At 50.8% G+C, this 22,333-nt stretch overlaps 10 protein-coding genes across 10 annotated transcripts; 3 read left to right on the top strand and 7 right to left on the bottom strand.

Moving 5' to 3' along the window:
* Window positions 1-277: 277 nt before the first annotated feature.
* Window positions 278-3,376, bottom strand: SKG3 (Skg3p; the record flags this gene model as incomplete). The annotated part of the gene is made up of 1 exon (XM_002554251.1): window positions 278-3,376. One exon carries the CDS (start codon window positions 3,374-3,376, stop codon window positions 278-280), a length of 3,099 nt encoding a protein of 1,032 aa, XP_002554297.1.
* A 409-nt stretch (window positions 3,377-3,785) lies between these two features.
* On the bottom strand, window positions 3,786-5,657 carry PRM1 (pheromone-regulated protein PRM1; the record flags this gene model as incomplete). Its single annotated transcript, XM_002554250.1, has 1 exon — window positions 3,786-5,657. The coding sequence occupies one exon, from the start codon at window positions 5,655-5,657 to the stop codon at window positions 3,786-3,788; it is 1,872 nt and encodes a 623-aa protein (XP_002554296.1).
* Window positions 5,658-5,871: 214 nt separating this feature from the next.
* On the bottom strand, window positions 5,872-6,630 carry EMG1 (18S rRNA pseudouridine methyltransferase; the record flags this gene model as incomplete). The annotated part of the gene is made up of 1 exon (XM_002554249.1): window positions 5,872-6,630. The coding sequence occupies one exon, from the start codon at window positions 6,628-6,630 to the stop codon at window positions 5,872-5,874; it is 759 nt and encodes a 252-aa protein (XP_002554295.1).
* A 1,384-nt stretch (window positions 6,631-8,014) lies between these two features.
* On the top strand, window positions 8,015-10,156 carry LCD1 (Lcd1p; the record flags this gene model as incomplete). The annotated part of the gene is made up of 1 exon (XM_002554248.1): window positions 8,015-10,156. The coding sequence occupies one exon, from the start codon at window positions 8,015-8,017 to the stop codon at window positions 10,154-10,156; it is 2,142 nt and encodes a 713-aa protein (XP_002554294.1).
* Window positions 10,157-10,281: 125 nt separating this feature from the next.
* KLTH0F01914g (60S ribosomal protein eL37) lies at window positions 10,282-10,919 on the bottom strand (the record flags this gene model as incomplete). The annotated part of the gene is made up of 2 exons (XM_002554247.1): window positions 10,282-10,541; window positions 10,913-10,919. 2 exons carry the CDS (start codon window positions 10,917-10,919, stop codon window positions 10,282-10,284), a joined length of 267 nt encoding a protein of 88 aa, XP_002554293.1.
* Window positions 10,920-11,311: 392 nt separating this feature from the next.
* Window positions 11,312-12,220, bottom strand: KLTH0F01892g (aldo/keto reductase family protein; the record flags this gene model as incomplete). The annotated part of the gene is made up of 1 exon (XM_002554246.1): window positions 11,312-12,220. One exon carries the CDS (start codon window positions 12,218-12,220, stop codon window positions 11,312-11,314), a length of 909 nt encoding a protein of 302 aa, XP_002554292.1.
* Window positions 12,221-15,362: 3,142 nt separating this feature from the next.
* Window positions 15,363-16,910, top strand: KLTH0F01848g (FHA domain-containing protein; the record flags this gene model as incomplete). The annotated part of the gene is made up of 1 exon (XM_002554245.1): window positions 15,363-16,910. One exon carries the CDS (start codon window positions 15,363-15,365, stop codon window positions 16,908-16,910), a length of 1,548 nt encoding a protein of 515 aa, XP_002554291.1.
* Window positions 16,911-17,071: 161 nt separating this feature from the next.
* On the bottom strand, window positions 17,072-19,063 carry SWI6 (transcriptional regulator SWI6; the record flags this gene model as incomplete). The annotated part of the gene is made up of 1 exon (XM_002554244.1): window positions 17,072-19,063. One exon carries the CDS (start codon window positions 19,061-19,063, stop codon window positions 17,072-17,074), a length of 1,992 nt encoding a protein of 663 aa, XP_002554290.1.
* Window positions 19,064-19,321: 258 nt separating this feature from the next.
* Window positions 19,322-20,500, top strand: VTA1 (Vta1p; the record flags this gene model as incomplete). Its single annotated transcript, XM_002554243.1, has 1 exon — window positions 19,322-20,500. The coding sequence occupies one exon, from the start codon at window positions 19,322-19,324 to the stop codon at window positions 20,498-20,500; it is 1,179 nt and encodes a 392-aa protein (XP_002554289.1).
* Window positions 20,501-20,781: 281 nt separating this feature from the next.
* On the bottom strand, window positions 20,782-21,930 carry KLTH0F01782g (methionine adenosyltransferase; the record flags this gene model as incomplete). The annotated part of the gene is made up of 1 exon (XM_002554242.1): window positions 20,782-21,930. The coding sequence occupies one exon, from the start codon at window positions 21,928-21,930 to the stop codon at window positions 20,782-20,784; it is 1,149 nt and encodes a 382-aa protein (XP_002554288.1).
* Between the last annotated feature and the right edge of the window lie 403 nt (window positions 21,931-22,333).

The following is a 22,333-nucleotide window of genomic DNA, read 5'->3' as shown; positions in this document are numbered from 1 at the left end:
AGGCTAATGAACCTCTAATGGAGGGATTCTGTCGTTCAACATTTCAGTGCTGTTGAACTCCAATTGTTAAATAATCATCGCGAAATCACGTGATAGTTGGGTGCGGACACTCCACCGGATTTACTGGTTAACGACTATTTAGCCAATATTAATACACAGTTATTTAGAGTCCGACCATGGAGCGACGCCGAATTGAACATGAAATTGATCTCAGTCGGCGTAATGGAATTCTTCAAAGGAATGGAAAATCGAAACAAGTAGTTTTGTACAAAGGCTATCACGAGGTATAAGGGTTGGCACTGTATGGGTTGGGATTATTGGCTGTTGCAGGCATGAACTGCGAGAAGCCACCGGCCCTGGGTGAAGGTTGTGCACTTTTAGCTTGCAGCTTGGAGTTAGGATGCGGAATCGACTGCGAAAAAACTTGCGGAGCCGCCTGGTTCATTGTCTGAGATGCGGTGTGTCGCATAGGCCTAGCTTGTGGGTGGGGGCCCATAGCGTAGCCAGGTCCTCTAGGGTTTCCTGGCTGCCCTAATGGCACGGCACCAGTGGGAGGGTATTGTGCTGGCGGGTTCGGTCTTCCATAGGCGTTTGGGGCCCCGGCCGGGACATAAGGCCTATTAGAATATGGAACTTGTTGGGGAACCGGCTTGGACATCGCCCTGGGAACCTGCTGGAAAGCTTGCTGGGGTACTTGCTGAGGGTACTGCTGGGGAACTGGCCTTGGAGCTCCCGAGGGTACACCCTGAGGGCCTGGGCGGCGATGTTGCATATTGTTTGGGGAATACTGGGCTCCCTGGGGAGGAGGAGGAACAGGGTTTCTACGATGGCTTGGCGAGCCGTTAGTCTGCGTGTTCACGGTGTTGAGGTTTGGATATGCAGGCGAGTGTTTCATCTTCCCCAACCTTTCCGCGGACCCTGCATTTTGGTTTTCGACCGGATGGTTTGGATAAAACTGAGGCGATGTCGGGGTTACCACATGGTTTGCTGCTCGTTGCTTTGGGAGCTTCTGAGAATATGTGAAGCCTTCACCGCCATAAGAAGGCTGAGCTTGGTCGCGTTGTAGCGGTTGGTAACTTAAGTTTGTGTTGTCACCACTATACTGCGACTTGCTTTCATTCGCAGTGTAGTTACTCTCATTGTCTAGCATCTGATTTTGCTCGAGGTAGTCAGGATCAAAAACGTTATCCAGAGCTCCAATGCTATCATTGGTTTCTGATGCTTCAAAGTTGAAGTCGTCATTGACGTTGGCCTTTGAAGCGCTGAAAGAAGCGCGGTCTTGGCTATCAAGACCCATCTTCGAAATTTGCTGTGACAAGCTGTAGAAATCTTCCAAAACATCGTCTTTGACTGAGCGTTCTTCCGCGGGCGCCGGCTCTCCTGACTGAAAGCTATCAGCAAAGCTTCTTCTGCCACCTTCTCCCGAAAAATCATGAACTCGCGACAGATCCGTTTGATCTGTGCTATTGGAATCCCTCAAATTTGAAATATCCAAGTTCTTGACCTTAGGTGACCCTATGTAATCATTGTAAGCACCGAAGGAATCCCGGTTATCGCGATCGATAGGCAACGATGGGGGTTGACCTGCACTGTCACCAAAGGGCATCTGAGAGTATTTGTCGTAAATTGTTGATAATTCCGACTTCCTGAAGCCCAACGCCTCGCTGGTTTTAGGTTTGAGCGCTTCTCTCTCAAATTCGCTGAAGTTAGAATCCTGTATGTCAATCGTAGGTGTGAGCTTCTTACGTGACTGCTTCTTATCGTCAGAAACATCTTCAAAAGACCCTCCGTTTCTAGATACTTGAGTTGCAGATGGCGCAGTTTCGGTCACAAACCCCTTATCGTCTGACGCCTTTGAGGAGCTATCGTGTAATCCGGACTTACTGGTATTCCCGTCAATGTTGTCGGTCGTTGCCGCGTTTCTTAAGTTGGACTTGATAGAACCAAACTCAGTTTTGTTTTCAGAGGGTAGTCGCGATACTGATGCCAACAAGGGGGAAGTTGGCAGAGGAGAGCTGTCGAATAGGTCATTTGAGCCGATGGCGGGGGAAGCTAGAGCGCCTGTGAGACCCTCGCTAGAGCCACAACCGGTATATCCTTGGTCAATCTTTTTCAGCAGAAGAGCCTTAATATGATTTCTCCAGTCTAAAATGGACCATTCCATATTGGAGGCTGAAGACGCCAATGGCATAATGTCCTGTAGTTGCAGAAAGTGGACGTGTGGTAGAGTCGGAAGACCAAATAGTAGAGAGTCTAGATTATTTCTGTCCGCAATAAGCCTCTTGGGCCGTCCGTAAAGCTGGAAAGCATTCATTATCGGTATCAAAAACCTTATGATCGTATCGTAGCCTGGCACCGCGTAGTGCTTTTCAGGCATAATAAAGATGTCAGTGAGGGTTGGTGCGTCTTTCTTACCGAAGGAGACCTTACCTTCAAGCTTTATCATTGTTGATGTATCGATAAGAACTGGGGAAGATGGATAGAGAGCGTAAACTGCACACGCATCTTTGACTGTGGTCATTGCCTTCACTTTTTTTGTCTTCTTCTCGTTTTCATAAAAGTTTATTTCTCCACAAATAAGCTTGCTCTTGCTCTTCTTAGATGGTTGGGAAACAACTGCGTAGCAGCGCTTCCACGGCATTCCAGCCCCAAACCTTACACTCACCCAGTCTTCGTAATCAAACTTTGTGTCAGCGAGAATAACCCGGATATCTCCAAGCTTTGCACCTTTGGTCGATAGGAACGCACCTGTGTATGCCTCTTGCAGAGCTGTGAACTCGAATGCGCTAAGGCGGAGTGCAGCATGCCATTGCGTAAATGCCTCTTTATCGCTGAACTGTAGAAAATATCTATTTTTCAAAGTCGTCGAAACGACAATAGTGTTCTGTAGCTGCTTTTTGCCCTCGGCAATGACGGCTTCTTTGTGGTCCAAAGGCCTGAATGACGCATCTGTAAAGTTCACGTAAGTTGGCTTGGAGGTAGCTTCCATTAGGTCCTCGGGGCGCTGCCCGTTTTCGGCGAGCAGGCGCGCATCCCACAGCGCTAGCTGGTTTCCGATTAGCACACCGTAAACCTCCTTCCAGGTCCGAGTGGCGGGGCTACCGTCACTGTTCAAGTCTTTTAAAATCAGGAAAACGCCCTCATGGTACCGCCTGTGCGATTGAGCAGATAGCAGCGTAACAATGGGCACAAGTTCTGGAGGAATAGCCGAGGTGGATATCTCCTGCAGCGGCGGAACCTGCCGGCGCGGCGAGTTATCACTAGATCCTGACGAGAAAAGTCGCGAGAAACTGGAGGACCTTGATCTTGAGTTCTTATCATCCGACTTCTGAAATGTTTTTGGAGGGGCAAGAAGCCCCTTAGTAGGTGATCGCATGGCTTCTGTTTTTGTCTATTCAGCGTGATATACTGAGTTGTTTCACCCGAGTTTCAGTCTTAATTTGAGACTGGTGCAGTGACTTATGTTTTTGTCAAGAGATCAACCGCTTTGTTCTTATTGTTTCCTGAACCTGTGGCTTTCAAAATATGAAATTTTCCCTTTTAGTGGCCCTGCCCGTCAAGCTTAAAAATACTATCCAAAAGATCCTGGGGAAATAAGTTGGTAAGCTTTGGATAATTACCTTCACTTAAACACTTTCTACTAAAAGTTGAGCACCTCGGTTTGCACTGCGGTCCTCGCCGACACAGCCAACGGCTGTTTAAAATTTTTGTCTTCAGCCTTTCTCTGAATAACAAGATCTCGTAAACAAAACCCAAAACGCGCGGTACGCGGCACTCTGGGTACATTACGTAAACATGATACAGTAGGTGATGGCTATAAGCCACTGGAGTATCCAAACCGCGAATAAGACGAGCGAGACGCCAAGCTCGAAAAGGGTCGCAGTTCTGTACTGATGGAGAATTGCCAAAATAAGCGTTTGGGCGTTCTGGACTATTTTCTGACCAACTTGCAAAGCGGCGTTGGAGGAGCTTGCAGAGTTTTGAGTACTTAGCTCGCGATTAAGGGTCGCGGAGAGTGTAGCTTGGTCCACGAGAGGCAGCGATATTTGTAGCTTTTCGTTCAACCAGGTCATAGCGCTCTGGATTTTGTACAGTTTGTTCTCAATGGTGCAACGGACTACACTAGTCATTGGCTTATAGAGTAAGGTGCCATTAAAAAAATCAGCTAGGGTGGTGTCGATGTCATCGATTGCAGAATTGACAGTGGCATTGACTGCAGTAGTTGTGGTGTTCACCCACCCGAAGAGCTCGCTGTTAAGCGAGCTGCTGGTGGAGTTGATGTACTGGTTTGCAGATGTTGCCCAAACGGACATGTCATTATGGAGGCTAGCGTTAGCGTAGCTCAGGGAAGAAGAAGTGAGTTGCTGCACGCCGTCGCCCGTTGCTGCTCGTCGCAATGCAGCGATCAGTATAAACTGGCAAATGCACACCACCACTCCGGTTATCGAAACTGCCAGAATGGTGAGGGCGCGGGGCGACATTGCGTAGGCGACACACCAGCGCACTTTCTGTTGAACATGCTCGCTGTTAGAAATTCGCGGCGCCAACCAGGCTCCAAATGCAGTGGACCATCTCTCGTAAACCTTCTGGTAACTCTCAATGGCATCGGGGCAGTGCCCATTTTTGAGGTAGGCGTAGTCTATTTTTGCCTGATTAACGTCTCTTTGAAGCTTAATGAGTTTTCTCCACTTTCGGCTTTCTTCCCATAATGAAGGCATTGTTGCCGCGATTGCAGCGAGAGCCAGCGCCAAAGCTAATACTATGAGCGCTACACTAATTGCATTTGATAAACCCGCATAAAACTTGACAATATCTGGTTTGCTCGAAGCGCATGGTCCCAACGAAGAACTATTCGAGCTATTGGAAGGGACATAAAGGCCTTGGCTCTGTACCATTATTTTGGACACATTAAGCGCCGTGATTTTTGATCGTACCAACTCAAATGGCTTCGAGATCTCGGAATGCGTTTTATTAATTACAGTGTCAAAATTCGGGGTAGAATTCGAGAGCGCCTCGAGTTTTGAATCAATAGATGACGGTATCTGAAAGTCTCTTAATTTTTCAATTGTCAGGTTTACTGACTTGAATTGAGACGTAATGTCGGTGCTGTCACTACCTTTAAAAAAACTTTCCACGTCATTGAGAGCTCCTACAACTTTGTTAATGGCCTCCGAAATGTCACTGAGGCCACTATTGAGATCCTCACCTAAAGTCTCCACTGTACCATTGACGAAGTCCAGTACTTTTTCAGTAGTATTAGTCGCGACGCTCACTGCGCCATCAACCGCACTCGTAGCCAAACAGATATACGTGCCAAAGTAAAAGTCAAACAGAAAGGTTGATAATTTCTCGCCAGCATATACGAGCAGCGATACTGCTGCTAAACTAGTTTTGATGGATTCCTTTATTGACTGCTGTACTAGATAATTTCCAAATTGACACATGTAAGTGGGGGCCACACCCACGAACTGTGTATAAAAGTAATCAGCAGAGTCGCAGCTGCTCAAGATGCTTTGCTTGGACCTTTCGATCGCTTGCTTGAGACTTGCTGAGAAAAATGCTAGCTTCACAGCTGCTAATGTGAATATTAAGGTGTGCTGATTTAGCCATACCTGTGATATCCTTCCACGCAGCTCTAAGTAAGGCTTGAACGGCATTTTTGCTTCATGCAAGTCGATCTGCAGATCGCATGTACCAGGGTCTCTCAGGAAAAGGCTGCACTTATATGATCTAGGAAAGTTAGGATAAAACACTTCTGAAACATGTCCAACTTAAGGCTTTAGCTGAAACACCGAAGGCAAATCCTCATCTATAATTAGAGACGGTACCAGTTATGATACATATACTGATCTTTACAGTTTGGATGCTAGTTTACAGAATTCCCCATGCATCTTCAGCTCCGTGACAAAACTTGGAGCAGGCCACAGACGCGGAAAGGGGATAGTTGGAGAGACCAATTTTCTCGTCAACAAACTCATCGGCGAAATTGTCCTTTCCTCTTGCCATGGCACCCACGAAAACGCATATGCTCTCGTCTTTGTCGAGCTTTTCGATGAAGTCCTGCACGCGAATAACTGGGGCATCGAAAGAAAGAGTCACCTTGCGACACTTAGTAGGCAAGTGGTCAGTAATTGGGTTCTTGATGACCTTCAGAAGTTTCTCCTCAGAGTTGACTGAGCGAATAGAGAGTTTGTGAAGCAGTTGAACCATGAGACCAGAAAATCTTTTGAATGTTCTTGGGATACGCACTGTAGGATTTACTTCTACGAGAACACCGCGACTGGTCTGTATGTATACTTGCAGCTTTCCGGCCTTGTTGATAGGCGAGTCCAACAAGGTCAGTAAGCACTGGTGAGTGATATCTGGTCTTGCCTCACTGATGTCTCGGCCCATTTTCTTTAGGAGACCCTGATGGTCGTCACAATTCAGAAGAGCATACTTGTCACCTCCTGGGCCTGAAGAAGATATTTTGTGTGTTTCCAGGGATGCCATGGATAGTACGACGATCATACGTTGCGTGACTTTGTCCCTAGATGTGAGCACCATTGGAGCCTGGGGAACCAAAGAAGCTGGCAGTGACTTCTTCTCTCCCGTTTTGAGAGCATCTCTGACCTTGGAATCTTCAACCATTGGGAAATGCTGGCTTGCAAAAACGATTTAGGTCGGTGCTTTAGCTGTGTATTTAATCTGTGTGTGATGAGAGAAGCTAGCTCATCGCTCGAAAATTTTTTTTGGCGCTGTCAAGCCTCTTAAGACGTTAGCTTGAAGTAAACCTGCACCTCGGAGTGTGAGCGCAGCTAGTCATAACCACCTAGCCGAAGAGCACCGCACCATTGAAATGATAATCTCTGTGGCTACTTGAAAGATCACAAATGATTAACAAAAGTGGGACTGAGAGGCCCTCAATTTATGAATGAAAAGCTAGCCACCTTAGAGAAGTCTTCATTGCAAAATAAGACGGCCATAATACAAAGAAGGATCCAGCGCACCCTGGATGCACGTATTGTCATTCCCGGGAACCTTGGATATTGGTAGGGAGTGGCTCTACGATCTACTTGTTTGGGACATACTTCGTGACTACTTGGTTAAAAGCTAGGGCTGACTGGGAATTGCAGAGCAATAAGTTCACTTACACAAATGTGGCTGATCTGATTAGTGTCACAAAGAATGCAGAATCGGTATTGAAATCATGGGCTCAACGCAGTTTACGGAAGCTAAAAGCCTCGTGAACTTTTCAAAATGCCCAACACCAGATCAGGAACATCATGGCTAACAGTGCCCCTCGAATATTCCGGATTGGGCATTGGCACCAAGCTCAAGTACCCGATGCTCAAACGGAAATTCATTTTCAGCCTTCAGTAAAAATCTCATGCTCGAACTTAGATCAACTCATCAGCCGAGTATGCAAGTCTAGCCTGGATCTGGATCCTACTATGGAGCTACGTGAGGAGAAACATAATAACAAATTCTAATAAAGCTGTCCGATTTTCCTCAGTTGTGGCCAAAATCCATACGATAGGCTGGCTTTCTTGGTAAACACAGAATCCTTTGAAACAACGTAGCAAGTTTTATGAAAAGTCCTAAATCCTCCAGTATGATGAGGCTGCGGGATAGGGGTTTTCTTCTTGTTGCAATTCATAGGTTCAATTTTCGGCATCACCGAGCGCTCTATTCAGCGCCTTGTAATCTTCAAACAGAGTGCGAACAAAGCGTGATTACATTGATTATGCTTAGTGGAGTTTGAAGAATAAGTTGACTCCCACCAATCGTGCAGGCGCAAGGCCCGCAAGGGCTCAAATTGCCATTTTTAGGCTCGTAAAACACAATAAAGAATCTTAAATCAGAGTCCAACTCTCTGATACTGGCCAAAGCTATGCTCCAAATCCAGATTGAAGAAGGAAGTACATCTTGTAGTGATTTAATTAATCATATGTCACGAAACATATGAATTAGCGGGAAGCGATAATAGCTAGCGAGATCTTAGCTAGGTCTCATCCGAGATAGTCAGTTAAGCATGGACGACTGGGACGATGACGACGAAGATGACCTCATAGAAGCCCTGTCTAAGAAACCACCAAGGGAACCAAGTTTCGGGTCAACGCAAAGCTTTCAAAGAACGCAGAATGATCCCAAGGGCACCGAGACTCAGAGTGCCGTCGCTGTAAGCGCAGAAGAAGCCAAGGACATTGAAATGAAATTGCTCAAGGCCCAAGGTGAGGCAAGCATGCTGCGTGATAAACTGGCTCTGTTCGAGGCAGAAAAGGAGCGTGAGCGTAAAACTCAAACCCAGAAACAGAAGGAATTGGAGTTGCAGCATCAGCACGAGCTTGATTTGATTAAGGCCGATTTGCAGAAGGCCGAGGACGAGAAAAAATTCCTTGCATTCTCTGGAAGATCAAGCCATAGGAGTCCTGGACGGCATGCTGCGGCCAACACACCTGAGGCGTCATCCGGCGAGAGCGTCAGCGCAGCAACTAAAAAGAGAAAGTTAGAGGAGCCCCCTCGGCGCTATATCACACTAAAACCTAATCGGATTGTTTCAGACGAGGTGGACCTGTTTGTCAATTCGGCCATTTCACATAGACTCGCGGGTTCGAGGTTGAGTACGCTGGAAATTCTCAATAACATATACCTTGGACATGTCAAAGACTTCAAGTTCAAGATCTTAGATATTGCAGGGGATGGTCCAGTCGGAAAGGGTATTTTTGACATGCTGATGAGCCACATAAGGTCGCCCTTGAAGCTGGACCAATTTATCGAGATACTTCTCGAGTGCTTGGCGATGCTCATCAAAGAGATTTCTCAACATGAAAAAGAATGCGATACAGCAGTGCCATTTTTAGTTGCATTAATGCACCACTGCATAACTTTCCGACCAAGCGCGATCCATACCATGGCATTGAAGGACCTGTTCAATTTCATGGTGGATTTGATACGTACTCATAGAAGCGTGCTTAAAAGGCCGTTACGAAAGTCAGATCTCGAACTGGACGTAGGTCCGGATATATTCCAGTATGAGTTTATCAGGATCCTTACAGTGCTATACGCGTTTGATGTTCTTGAGGATGGTCTAAAGATTGTTCAGTCGCTACCAGTGTCCTTCCAAGCGGCGTTCATGGACGATGCGTTTCGCGGAGCGGTGGATGACATCTCGCGCTATTCTCTCACTATATCTTATCAGCCAGTCATTAACGTCATTCACAACACGGTTGAAATGTTCAACTGCATAGCCAACATGCTTCTGGAGGCACCGGAACTGAAAGAAAAGGTACCGGTCAGGTGGTGGGACAACATAATAAACCGCCTTTACCACATTTTGAATAAAGGTACTAGTAATACAGCTAGGAATGAACTGGAGCTATCAACTCTTCATCTTTTCGACGAGATCAATATTTTTGGGCTTATAAGAAATATTGGGGACAATCACAATGGCCAGCTCATCTCGCTGCTAGTCAAGGAAAATGAGCCGTGGCATTTGCCGCGCGTTATAATGAGAGACTTCCCGAAGGAACAGGGAATCACCAATAGAGCTACAGATGTTGAATGGTGGGCTGTCAACATGAAGATTGGCATTGTAAAGTTGTTCGAGAAACTGGCCATTGCATACCGGGATGGCCCAGTCGAGAGAAACATGCTGAAGGTTCTTGCACGCCTGCTGGCACAGACTCAGGAAGTATTACTGACAGTGCTCCTGGGGGAAGATTCCGAAAATATACACGTTTACTATGAGTTCTTCTCGCAAACGCTGAAACTCATATACCACATGTGGAAGAGCGGACAGTGGGAGCTGCGACTGCTGCGGGAGGCTGAGGCTGAGCTTACGGTTTGCTTGTGGAGAGTTGTATTTGGAACCACGCACGAGGGGAGCCGCGTGGAGATGGCAGAACACAAGACCTTGGCTGATAGGTTCGACGAGCTTCGGCTGCAACAGGACGCAGAGCTGTACGAGGACGCGTTCGAAAACGAGGTTCCAGACTTTGTGGCGGAGGAGACGAGAGCACAGAGCTTTTCGCGTTTGAAAGAGATCATGGGCATTGGAGCCGAGGAAACAACGAGGCAGATGGCGAAGACCATGCTGGAAGGAATCACATCGATGGAAGACGCTGACGCGCTATACATGGCAATGCAGGCCGGCAGCGCCGAGCTTGGGCCATGAAAAGAGCCGCCGAGAAGCCTGGCGTGGACAAAACGAGTCGCAGCGCTGAATTCTAGCACAACTAATTCTTAGTGTATATGTGAACTATAAAAGTACAGAGTCATCAAAGCGGGACAACTCTCCACCTAAGCGGATTGAGGCTTGGCAACACCGGTTTGGAAGCCGTTCTTGAATCTTCTGGAGACGTTCTTCAAGTAGCCCATTCTGCCGGAACCGGTAGTTCTTCTTCTCTTAGCCTTGGCACCCCAGTTGTAAGATCTCATCTTAGCAGCTGGGTAACCGCAAGAAGCACAGGTCTTCTTTTGGATGTGGAAAGAACGCTTACCGCATCTGTTGCACAAAGTGTGAGACTTGTTGTGACGCTTACCGAATGAAGGAGTACCCTCTGCAAGTGTGTTAGTAAGTTGAATAGGTGCGTTGAGCCAAAGCGACGCATAGCGTGCGTTGCGTGGAGCGTAGAGCGAGAAGTCGCTCGAAAGATGTTTCGCAGCAGCAGCTACACCCCAGGGCGAAATTAACCGCCGCCAGTCTGTCCGCCGACGGCCGAGCCCATGCTGCGACCTTTATTGATCCCTGCGGTTGTTGCGAGCTTTGTTATCTAGTCCTGTCTGTCTCAAGTTCTCCATTTCCCTGTGTCTGGTATCGGTCTAGAAGCAGCGTCTTTCGGCCACCAAAACATCATCGCTCCAGCGCTCTCGCATTATCGTACACCCTTGGCTCCATTATCTCTGTCCTGAATTTCATTCCCTCACATACTACCCATCTTTGCTAATGCTTCTACTGCCTTGTGATGTGTTCAACACGCCGCTCGCTTGCCCAATTTTTCATGATTCTACCTTACCAGGCCCCGGAAGGAGGACTGAGCCGTCGCTGGCGACGTAATCAACAAAAAGAGTCTTTACATTTTTATTTTTTCTGAGGAATATGAAAGATGTACGGGTGGAGCAGTCCAAAGGTAGCCATTTCGTGGCACGTGTCAGAAGGAGAACTATGAGTTAGAGGTCACGAGAAACGAGTTAGAGGTCACATGCTTTGAGTTCGGGGCTAGAGATTAGGAGTTACATGCTATACGCGATGAGCTATGGACGGGCGACGAGGCCCCTGCAGAGCCGCGTCGTGGGCCATTGAGCGCGGCAGGAGGCCGCTGGGCACGCACTAGACAGTGTACTCTGTGGGGTCCTTCTGACCCCAGGTGGCCACGTCGTGGCTGTCGGGCTTGTCCAGCGCGTCCCACAACTCCTGGTCCAGCGAGACCTTCCAGGAGTCGGTCTTGGCTGGTAGCACGGCCAGGTTGTCGCGAATGCGCTGCGGGTTGTTACTCTTCACCAGCACGGCGAAGCCCTGCAGGAAGGACCATCTCAGCAGGATCTCGCCCTTGCTCAGGCCGGACTTGGCTTCCAACGCGAGCAGCTCCGGGTCCTGCAGGCGCACGCCCTGCGTCAGTGGCGAGTAGGCCTCCGCGAGGATCCCATTCTCGCGCAGGAATGCACGCAGCTCCGCGCGTGGTAGCCAGGGGTGTAGCTCCAGCTGGTCCACCACAGGCTTCACAGTCGCCACCTCCAGCAGCTCCTGCAGGTGACGCACGCCGAAGTTCGACACGCCGATGGCGCGAATCTCCAGCGCACTCGACGCAGGCTCCTGCACCGCGCGCTCCAGTACGGCCCACGTCTCCAGGCGCCGCTGCGCGTCCGTGAGCGGCGAGTGCAGCAGCAGCAGGTCCACGTACCCGATGAACTCCTTCACGTCCGCGGCGATCTCCTCCAGCGCGCGCGGCGTTGCGTCGCGACCCTGCTGCGTGTTCCACAGCTTGGTCGTGAACCACACCTCCTCGCGCGGCGTCCCGGTCTCCTCCAGAAATCGGTGCACGCCCTGCGCGGCCTGCTTCTGATTCTCGTACACCACCGCTGTGTCAATGTGTCGGTATCCCTCCTGGAGCGCGGTGTATACCCGCTGCGCGGTCTCCTCGACCGGGATGTCGTACACACCGAACCCGATCACGGGAACCTCGGTGCCATTGTTGAGTTTGTAGCGTGTGTCGCGGTTGATATCGATGCTGTGTGTCATTGCGGTGCTCGATAGAGCTTGCGGCGGTGGGCACAACGTTGCGTACACCCCGCAAGCGTATATATATACATCAGCCTGGCAATTGTCGCTATTCACGCCTGTGTCGCGGTGTGCTGTGGCGCGCGAGTCTCCGAGACGCCAGGGCGCCAGAGTCCGAGGAAACAACACCCCAGTTCGGACGCACGCATGCGCGGCGCGCGGAAAGCGTGCTCGCTATCCTTGAGTCCGGCTCTTTGTGCGTCGCTATTGCGTTCATTTTCTAGCTTTCCGAAATACTAGCTCATCGCCGAGATTTCTATTCGATATTGTAATTTCACTACCAGAAAGACTTACCTTTGGAAAACTTCAACAGGGCATCGCTACCCAAAGGCAAATGCCAAGGGCCTCGTAGAATTCACTTGTAGTCTCAAAACAAACAATAACATTTTCGTGGTTTACATCTTGTAAACAGTACATACTTTGCGTAGGCGACAGCGGCGCGCGCGCGGGTCAATTGGTGTCCTCTGAAGGATAGTAGGTTTCGTCGTTCAGATACTTGAGGTCCTCTACCGGGCGCTCGGCCTGCGGCGTGACGCGGAAGGCATGTCTGAGAATAGGTTCTTCCCAGTCGATGATGGCCGTGTGGTGGACGCGGCGGTTGTCCCAGACAGCCACGGTGCCGGGCTCCCAGTTGGCGCGAAGCTGCAGGTCGTGAGAGTGGTCGATCAGATCGTAGAGAAACTCCAGGATGCGGTCAGACTCGGGCTTCTTGAGCTCCACGATACGGCGCGAGAACGAGCGGTTAACGAAGAGCGAGCGGCGACCCAGCACTGGGTGCACGCGCACGAGCGGGTGGACGTGGGCAACGGGCTCGCGGCGCTGAATGCCGCCCTGATTCGCAGAGTTCTGGGCCTGCTCTTTGGAGCTGTGGACCACGTGCAGCGTGCTGAGGAACTCCTGGAACGTGGGCGACAGGCGCTCGAACGCGGTGATGGAGTCGCTGAAGAGCGTGTCGCCGCCGCCGGCGGGGCCCTCAAGCACGCCGAAGAAGGTGTAGGAGGGTGGCTGGAGCTCGTACGAGACGTCCGTGTGCCAGCCGACCGCGGTGACGCTGTCGTTGAACACGCGGTGGAACTCCTTGACGTCCGGGCGACGGAAGGTGATGTGCAGCTAGTCGTGGCCGCGGGGCGCGCCCGAGGTCTGGTGCACGTGGAGACGCCCGAAGTGACGCCCGTACTCGACCGCGAACCCAGGCCCGTACTGCGCGAAGTCCTGCTTGCGGAACAGAACGACGCCGCGCTGCGCAACGAGCAGCGCGAGTTCGTCCTTGCCCGCCGCGCTCAGCTGGCTGATCTGCACGCCCTCGACCTCAGTTCCGAGCTTGGGCGTGATCTTGCGCACGCGCGGCGCGTCCTCCGCGCCTGCCCCGCCCAGCAGGTGGGGCAGCTTTGGGTCCGCGCGGAGCGCGGGGTCGTGGTACTCGTGGAACCGCAGTGCGGGCAGCTTCTGCTGGGGGTCCCACTCGGGCAGGAACTCAGGGAACCCGGACTGCGCGCGGTACTTGGGGTCTAGCCGGAGGACGCCGTCCTTGCCAACCTCGTCCTGCCCGTGGAAGAAGTGCGTGTCGAAGTTTCCGTAGATCTTGGCGTCGCTGGTGACTGCGCTTTTTTGTTTTGTGCTTGCGTGCGGCATGGCTAACTGCGTGACGTCCGTGCGTGTATGTGTGTTGTCTGTTGGCAGTGCTGCTGGGTGCTCCTGCTCTACTGTATTGCTCCAATCACTCCCCGTCCATCGCCGCCATCCGTGGCCTCATATATACACTTCTGCCGGTGCGCCATGGGTTCTCCACGCACCTGTTCGGCTTCTGGTCACTGTGTCTCCCGTCTGCAGTAGCTGTGTTCCGACGAAATCGGAGGTCACTAAGCCGTGCGCGCACGCTGTACATGCTGCGCGCTCGGCTAGACGGTGCATCATATTTCCCACCACGCGAGATGCCTCCAACGCTGTAAGAAGCGTCTCTGTGTGCTACTTGCGTTGCTTGGGGTAGGTGTGGAACCTCTGTGTCTTTAACTGTGGAATGTCTTGAAAGAATATAGTGACATTTGAAGTGTGAGGACAGAGGCGATGACAAAGGCGATAACAAAGGCGAGAACTGATGCTAGAGCGAGAGCAGGAGCACGGTCGCAGTACACGCCGAGGCCGCAGAGTGTCGGAAGTTGCTGCAGAAAGTTCGAGGAATGAGCCACGGGTGCCGATGGGCTGTCGCTCGGGACTTCTCACGTTGTTTTAGTCGCGGGCATACACCGCCTTGATCGTAGAAATAACGCGATCCTCTCCTGCTTGGCAGCCTCGATGCACCCCGCAGTGAGTGGAGCGCCTTGGCTCATGTACGCAGGCTGTGTTGTGCGAAGCCCTTGCAGTTAGTGCTCTGTTGGGAGCTACGGCGTCTGGTCAGGTGCCTGGTCAGGTGTCTGCGGCGTGTTTCGTCACGGGGAAGCGGTTTCGCGGGCCCGGGTCCACAGGCCGGGGTCCACAGCCTAGCGTTACGTCGCCTGCTCCGCCATCGGCGCAGCACGGTCACCTGAGAGGCCTCTCTCGCGCTCTCGCTGAAGTCAAGAGACCACGGGAGGAAGGTTCCGGCTTCAAACAAAGCGAGCTGCGAAAGGCGTGCCGAGCTCGCCCAGAATGCGGCCGGAGCAGCTTCCCGCGCTTGGTATGCACTGTCGCGCGGGTACGTCTTCGACTCTCGCTACACTTGTGTGACTTGGAATATCTTGTCTATTAGAAGGGCGGGGCCCTCGCGTTCGGGGCGCGCATGCCATCGATAGGATAGGCTTCGACCTGTGGGCCGACTTGCGCCCAACCAGAATGCTTGCGCGCGCGTTAGCGCGTGTTTACCTTTGGTTGTGTAGCACATCGCGACGCGTAATTTGTTAAAAAACGCGTAAACTCTCGCGTCTGTCCTTGCTTCTTTACGCGTCTGCCAGCCCGAAAGCCAAAGCCAGGAGAAAGACTTGCAGAAAACACGAGCTGGGAACCCTCGCTTGCTGCCGTAACGAATTCTTCATCGATACTAACTTGTCCGTCTGTTTCGCGCTTTCTGGAGAACAGCACCCCGTTTGCGCCAGAACTATTCCCAGACAAGAACCTGCCTCCTACACGCATGCCAGGCCAATTCCCTCCCTCGTCGCCCATCGCGGCCTGTCCCGCAGACCCAGACGACCCTTTCTACCAGCCCTCCGAGAAGCACTCGCCTTCAACACTGAAGTTCTTCCATAAAAAGATCGCGCCTGTTGACCATGAATACCCCACTCCGCATCCCTCCTCGACGCTCGGGCGGTCTTCCTCCCCGGTCAAAGCCCGAGACTCGCACGTCCTGGGATCGCAGACACACTCCGACTACGAGCTCGAACAGGACCTGCGCCGTGAGCTATCATCCCGCGGAAGCGCGAGCGTCAGGCCCATCCAAATTCCTCTGAACTCTCGCCTCGAGACAAGGCTCTCTATTGGAAGAAAGCAGGCCGCTTGCGACATCGTCCTGCCCCGTCACAAAAACATCTCGAGGCTTCACGCGTTCGTGACGTACTACCCGGAGTCCAGAGAGGTCAAGCTCGAGTGCAAAGGCTCGAACGGTCTCATCGTCGCGTTCCCGCTCAAACTAGATCTCGACCTCACCGTTTGCAGCCACCCAGAAAAGGCATTTCGTCTGATGAGGAGCAAGCCTGAGCAGCAACTGTCGTCAAGGGAAGTTGTTAAGAACGCCAAACTCACATCTTTCGTGCTGCTGGAAGGAGAGTCCGTTCTTATGCCCTACATCGATGGGACTCTTATCGACTTTCGGCATGCTGAATGCGAGCTCGCCGTCTATGAGCCTCTGGGTGACAGTGACGATGACTCGCAGAATGCTACAGAAACTGAAGATGAGCTTCAGCCTTTGCAAATTACAAGCGACGATTTCGAGCCCCGCACCCCAGATAACGAAGTGGTTCACATTCCCCTGCACACCGCCTTTCCCCCAAAATTACACGTTAAGGAGCGCTTGCTGTCACTTGAGCCTCAGCCTTTGCTGGCAGAACCCGCAACGCCTCTACAGCACAAAGATACCAAAGATACAACCTTGGAAGAGCATAAAGAAAGCTTTGGCGGCGCGGTTGAAATTGAAGAACCCAAAACTCCCCAGAGGCAAACACTCGACAGTCACTTTGAGAAGCAGGATCCTCAAACACCGCTGTTGAAGACCGAGGCTAATGCCAGGCGCCGCAAGCTTGCCTCACCATCTCCCGAAAAGACACACAAAAGAAAGAACCAACAAAAGGTCTCCCCGCTGTCAGCAGAGGAGATCTTACTAAACGTTTCATCGCGGGGCGTCGACGTCCTGGAACTGCAGCACATACTGGCTAATCATTTGGCTTTCTCAAACGTCCAGCAGGTGCCCTTCACCCAGCTTCGAGACGTTAATTCGACAGTCTCGACTCTGGCGCCCAAAGAGCTAAGGGCGCTTCTCGAGGCTGAGCGCTGTATTGGCGTTATTTACCGCCAAGGCAAAGATGCCGCGGGTAAACCTCTGGATGAAGAGTACTATTACGATGTCGAAAACGACAGTGACGAAAATAGAAGGCAATTGGTGTCGGCACTGAAAGGTGGTAGGTCGAACCTGAGAAGTTGCAGGAGGGTTCACAAACAATATTTCTGGAAGAAACCGGCTAAATAAAGCATTAATTATATACATCGGTGTACAATCACATCGCAAGCGGTTGATCTAATATGAACATTGTCTGACTAAATTATAGAGAACGTATGCCTTCAGCTTTAATTGCCTTTATCTATATTACATACCCATAAAATGCACCCCCATTACATCTTTAACAGTGACTATACGTTATGCTTGCTCAAAAAGCTTTGCATCTCATCCGTATCAATGTCTTCAGGATCTTCAGTAGATATCGCCTGCAACAGGCCATCTAACATGTCGTCCACCTTGTCTTCGTCTATCTTCAAACATAAAGAGAGCACTCGTCTAAATCTTCCTTCTAAATCCGCTTGCTTTTGGTGGACAGACTCTAACGATTTATTGAGGCTTTCCTCATTTTTTTCGTATGCACAGATTCGGGCTCGCAGAAGCACCGCTGGCGGTATGCTCTCCTCTTGACCGGAACTTTCTTCCATCAGCTGGGCTGTTAATTCATCAAGTGAAGCATTGCCAAGGAACTTTTCAAGGTCACCGGAATATTCTGCTTCTAGCTTTTTCTCCAGGAACTCATAGATAAACTCGATACGAAATGGCTCGTCAGCGTCGAATTCAGCCATATCTAGCGACTCGTCATTGATTCCAAGTTCGTCGCTGACTTTCTTGAAGCTCGCGTCTTCTTCTCCAATGGCCTGCTGAATATTAGAAACCTGTTCCGTCAGCTGTGTGTGTTCGTCACGAAGCTGGCGTGCTTGCGCCAGCCTATCTCTTGATGAAGACAAAAGCTCTCGTTGAGTCTTGAGTTCTGAGTGGAGCTTCTTCAGTTGCTCCTTGTGCTGCTTGATCTCCATGTCGTAGTCTTGGGAGATGGTGTTGATTAAGGATTGTATGTTGTTTATAAGCACAGCAGAGTCTGGCCCTAAAGCCGTCACTGTGGCCCCATTGTCTGCATTTGCAGTGGAGGCTTCAATTTTGCTAGCGCCTGCGCCAAAATCCACTGGGCGCAGACCAGAGTTGTTTGATATCCGAGGATCAGCTCCATAGTCCAATAATGCTTCCACTATCGAGACGTTCCCTAGTCTAGAAGCGATGTTGAGACAAGTATCACCGTTTATATCGCGGGCATTCAAAACATGGCTAATGAACCATTTTAGGTCCACTGTAGTCATTATTATGTCTGCGTCTCCGGCAACCTCACGAGCCTGCTTCTTCACTATCCACCCCATCAAAATGTCCAGGTAATACTTGGCAGCCGAGGCGCATCCTGGCATGCCGGATGTGATGACAATGTGATGAAGTACCGTTCTTCCCATCTCATCTAGCAAAATTAAGCAAGGGTAAAGGTAGTCCAGTAGCTCTTCAAAGGTGCCAGAGTCGTAGTTGTTCACAGACTTTACGGCTTTGACCAATGCCGATTCACCAGACATGTCTCCCAGAAGACGGTCAGCTCCGGTATGAATGAGGTCTTTTGTAAGTCTAACGTTGGCTATAGAACACAGCCAATGCAGCGATGTGTTCCCGTGCTCATCGATAGGTATATCTAGGTTCAATCGCGTTTGTGGATAAGTTTCTTCCAGGTTTCGAAGCGCAGTCTCAAATTGAATTGACTGATCGTCCGGAAAAAGAATGTGCTGCAAGAGATGCTCCAGTTTGACGCGCTCTTCGGGCTGGAAAGTCTTCAATGGCTTTTTGGCAAGCTGAACAGCCAGTGGGCTTGCCAAATCTAGGTCATGCGAAAAAGTTCTCACCGTTTGGAACGCTTCCGCGGGCTTCAGTTTCTTCAGCGGAGAGCCCAGCTGATGGGTGGTGCCCTTGAGGCTTCTCTTTTCACGCGTTTCACCATCGAACCTAGCGCTATTATCGTCCTCGTCTGTGTCGCCCGGTTCTTCAAACACGTCCCGATAGGCATCATGGAGGTTTAGGATTTTCAGCAGCTCCCATGTTTTTCCCCGCGAGATCCACTCATTACCTTGGCCGTCTCTTTCCACCAGTATCCCAAACTTTTGAAGAACAAGGTTTCTCCAGTCTCCGTTCGACTTCTCAACGTTCGCAGCGGAGGCAAGAAGAGGCACCAGAGCGTCAACCAAGAAGCTGTCCTTGTTCAAGTCCCTTACAAGCTTCACTACGGTAGCCTGGCCGTTCAAATCGTAATGGTGTTCGTACTCTCGGATGTCCATTCTTCAATTAGCTTCTGAGGCCACCTTCCAAGCCTTTCTTACCTCTGCTAGTACCTTGTTAATGCTGCTCGATAACTGCGAAGCTTAATAAACAGGTCTAGTGCTTCAAAGTTGTCCCTCCACCATCTGTCGTCAATAATGCTATCAACAGAAGTGATAGCGAACCCTTCCGAATAAAGAACTGCAGGTACGCACATGGATAGAACAGGTCTGAGGCGAGTGAGAGTTGGGTCTACAATACTTTAATACTAAATTTAAATGGGCCTACCCACTAGCATAAAAAGAGAGCTTAAACTCAGCGGCGACTTCGAGTTCGCTGTTCCTGTAATAGGGTACTACATTAAACTCCACCTGGTTGAAGAGCTGTTGGGACTTGCAGAGAGAACTGATGAGGTTGTGAGTACTGCGACCCAGCTACTAGATAAAATTGAAGGCTTTAAGCAAAACGCTGAAGATGACGCAGTGAAGCAGCTGTTAGAAAACCAGACGAAGGCCAAAACTTACTTTTTAAACTTTGCCCTGTCGCTGTACAACGAACAACTGAGCAAAATTCAGCAAGGCACCATTAACCAAGATTTGAGCCGTGCACTATGGTGCTGCATAGATCTTTTTGGTGCATTCTTAGGGCTTTGGGGAAAGTCTGAGGCCACGGAAGACGAAGTTCAACAAAGTCAGAAAAGAATAAAGTATTGCAAGGTTTACTTGAGCAAGCTGGCGCGTGGGGAGCTGAAGCCTGTACGACCAACGCAAGAAAATGCACCGGACAATAAGGATGTCGACTCTTTGCTCTCTGAGTTGCGGAAGGTGGAGGGCGACGGCGAAGAAGAAGACGATGAGGAAGAAGAAGAGATCTCACAGCAGGGCGAAGGGAAGACTGAAGAAGAAAGGGAAGGACCCGGGCCTGAGACAGAGGGAAAGGACCCAGAGAACTCAAATCTTGATCCTGAGTCGGTGAATGAATTTATCAAGAGTCTAGAGGAGGACCCGAGTCTTGGGGACCCATCAGAGTCCAAAGAGCTAGAACTGCGCGACAGTCAGCCCGAACAGGAGCAGGAGAGACGTGACACTGAAGAGCTTATCAGAAAGATGCGGGAGCTGGATAACGATGCGGAAGAACAATCAGACACGGAGTTACAACCTGGAGGCGAAGAGCCAAAATTCGAGCTGCCCTCAGCGCCTACTGACATTGGTGCTCGGCCCGCGTTCATAGATTCGGATGATGAACCAGAGAAAGTTGCCACAGCTCCCTCGAAGGTGGTACAGCAACCAACACACTTTAAACCCGAAGACTTGAAGAAGATGTGGAACCGCGAAGACCAAATTTCGGAAGTGCAGAAGCGCGCGAAATTCGCCATAAGTGCCCTCAACTACGAAGACATCAAGTCCGCAAAGGAGGAGCTGGCAAAGGCACTAGAGCTGCTAAATGATATTCAGTGAGCACTGCTGTATCCGCGAGCCGTAGCTACCAGCAAAAACCCGCAACTATTTTCTATAGTTAGTCTGTCCGTTGAGGGACTCATTAAAGAGGATGTGATCTATATGTAAGTATCAATGCGTCTATAGACAGAAACAGGGATGCAAAGAACAATCAGCCATATTAGTCGATAACACGGTCTGAAAATAAACGTATTCTACAGGATTGGGAGATAAAGCGATGAATGAACAGGTATGAGTTGAGCATATTCTCCTCAGGGGGGGATTAGGCAAGAGGTGGTCCCTTACAACTTCAACTCCTTTGGCTTTTCCCATGGGTACTCTTGGTTGGTGAAGTGACCGTAGGAGGCAGTTGGCAAGTAGATAGGTCTAGCCAAGTCGAGCTCTCTGACCAGGACACCAGGTCTCAGGTCAAAGTTCCTTTTGATGATCTCAATGACCTCCTCGTCGGACTTTGAAGAAGTACCGTAGGTGTCGACGTGCAGAGATAGAGGCTCGGCGATACCGATGGCGTAGGAGAATTGAACCTGAACTCTCTTACAGATGCCGGCGTTGACCAAGGACTTGGCAACCCATCTGGCAGCGTAGGCGGCGGAACGGTCAACCTTGGAGTAGTCCTTACCGGAGAAGGCACCACCACCGACAGCGGAGGCACCACCGTAGGCGTCGACAATGATCTTTCTACCGGTCAAACCGGCGTCACCCTGAGGACCACCGATGACGAATCTGCCGGATGGCTGGATGTAGTACTTGGTGTTCTCGTCCAACATGTCGGCAGGGCAGACCTTCTCGACGACCTTCTTCTGGATCTCGGATCTCAAGTCCTCGGTGCTGATCTCGTCAGCGTGCTGCAGAGAGACGACAACGGTGTCGATTCTCAGAGGAATCCAGCGGCCCTCCTCCTGCTTGTACTCGACGGTGACCTGGGTCTTGGTGTCAGGTCTGACCCATGGCAGGGATCCGTCTCTACGGGCGTCAGCCATGGCGATGTTGAGCTTGTGGGCCAGCATGATGGTCAATGGCATCAGCTCTGGGGTCTCGTCGGTGGCGTACCCGAACATGATACCCTGGTCACCGGCACCCAAGTCCTCAAGAGCCTGCTCGTAGTGCAGACCCTGCGCGATGTCTGGAGACTGCTGCTCGATGGCGACCAGCACGTTACAGGTCTTGTAGTCGAAGCCCTTGTCGGACGAGTCGTACCCGATCTGCTTGATGGTGTCTCTGACAATCTTCTGGTAGTCCAGCTGCGCCTTGGTGGTGATCTCACCGAACACCATGATCATACCGGTCTTGGCCGCGGTCTCACACGCCACCTTGGACAGAGGGTCCTCACGCAGGCACGCGTCAAGGATCGCGTCCGAAACTTGGTCACAGATCTTGTCTGGGTGACCCTCACCCACGGACTCACTGGTAAACAAAAAAGTCTTGGCCATTGTTACTGGAAACTATTTGATAAATGGGGTTTTTTTCTATGCCTGCACGAAGATGAAGCTCGAACAACAAAACACCCTTCTCGAAGTGATACCCTCCTCCATCAACCGCACGGCCGCTCCTTCCGTTCTTATATGATGAAATCTTTTCACCTTAAGGGCTCGTTTCGGGCTCTGTTTCACATGCGCCCGTTCCAGTGCAGCTGCAGCTGCTGTTAATCTTTGGGAGCTCATCACTTAGCCCATACGACCCGTCCCCGAGCCACACCTTGTGGAAAAAGCGCCTTGATAGCACCGACCTTGTGGTACTGGTGTGCTTGGCGCAGCGCGGCCGGAACTTTGTTCCAGCAGAGATAGCCGTGGGGGAGCCACACACCGTTGTAAACACGTGAAACATGGCCAGCAC

Source organism: Lachancea thermotolerans (genome assembly GCF_000142805.1).
Source record: "Lachancea thermotolerans CBS 6340 chromosome F complete sequence".
Classification (NCBI taxonomy): Eukaryota; Fungi; Ascomycota; class Saccharomycetes; order Saccharomycetales; family Saccharomycetaceae; genus Lachancea; species Lachancea thermotolerans.
The sequence above is the reverse complement of the archived record's forward strand: the minus strand, read 5'-3'. Positions and strand labels throughout refer to the sequence as shown.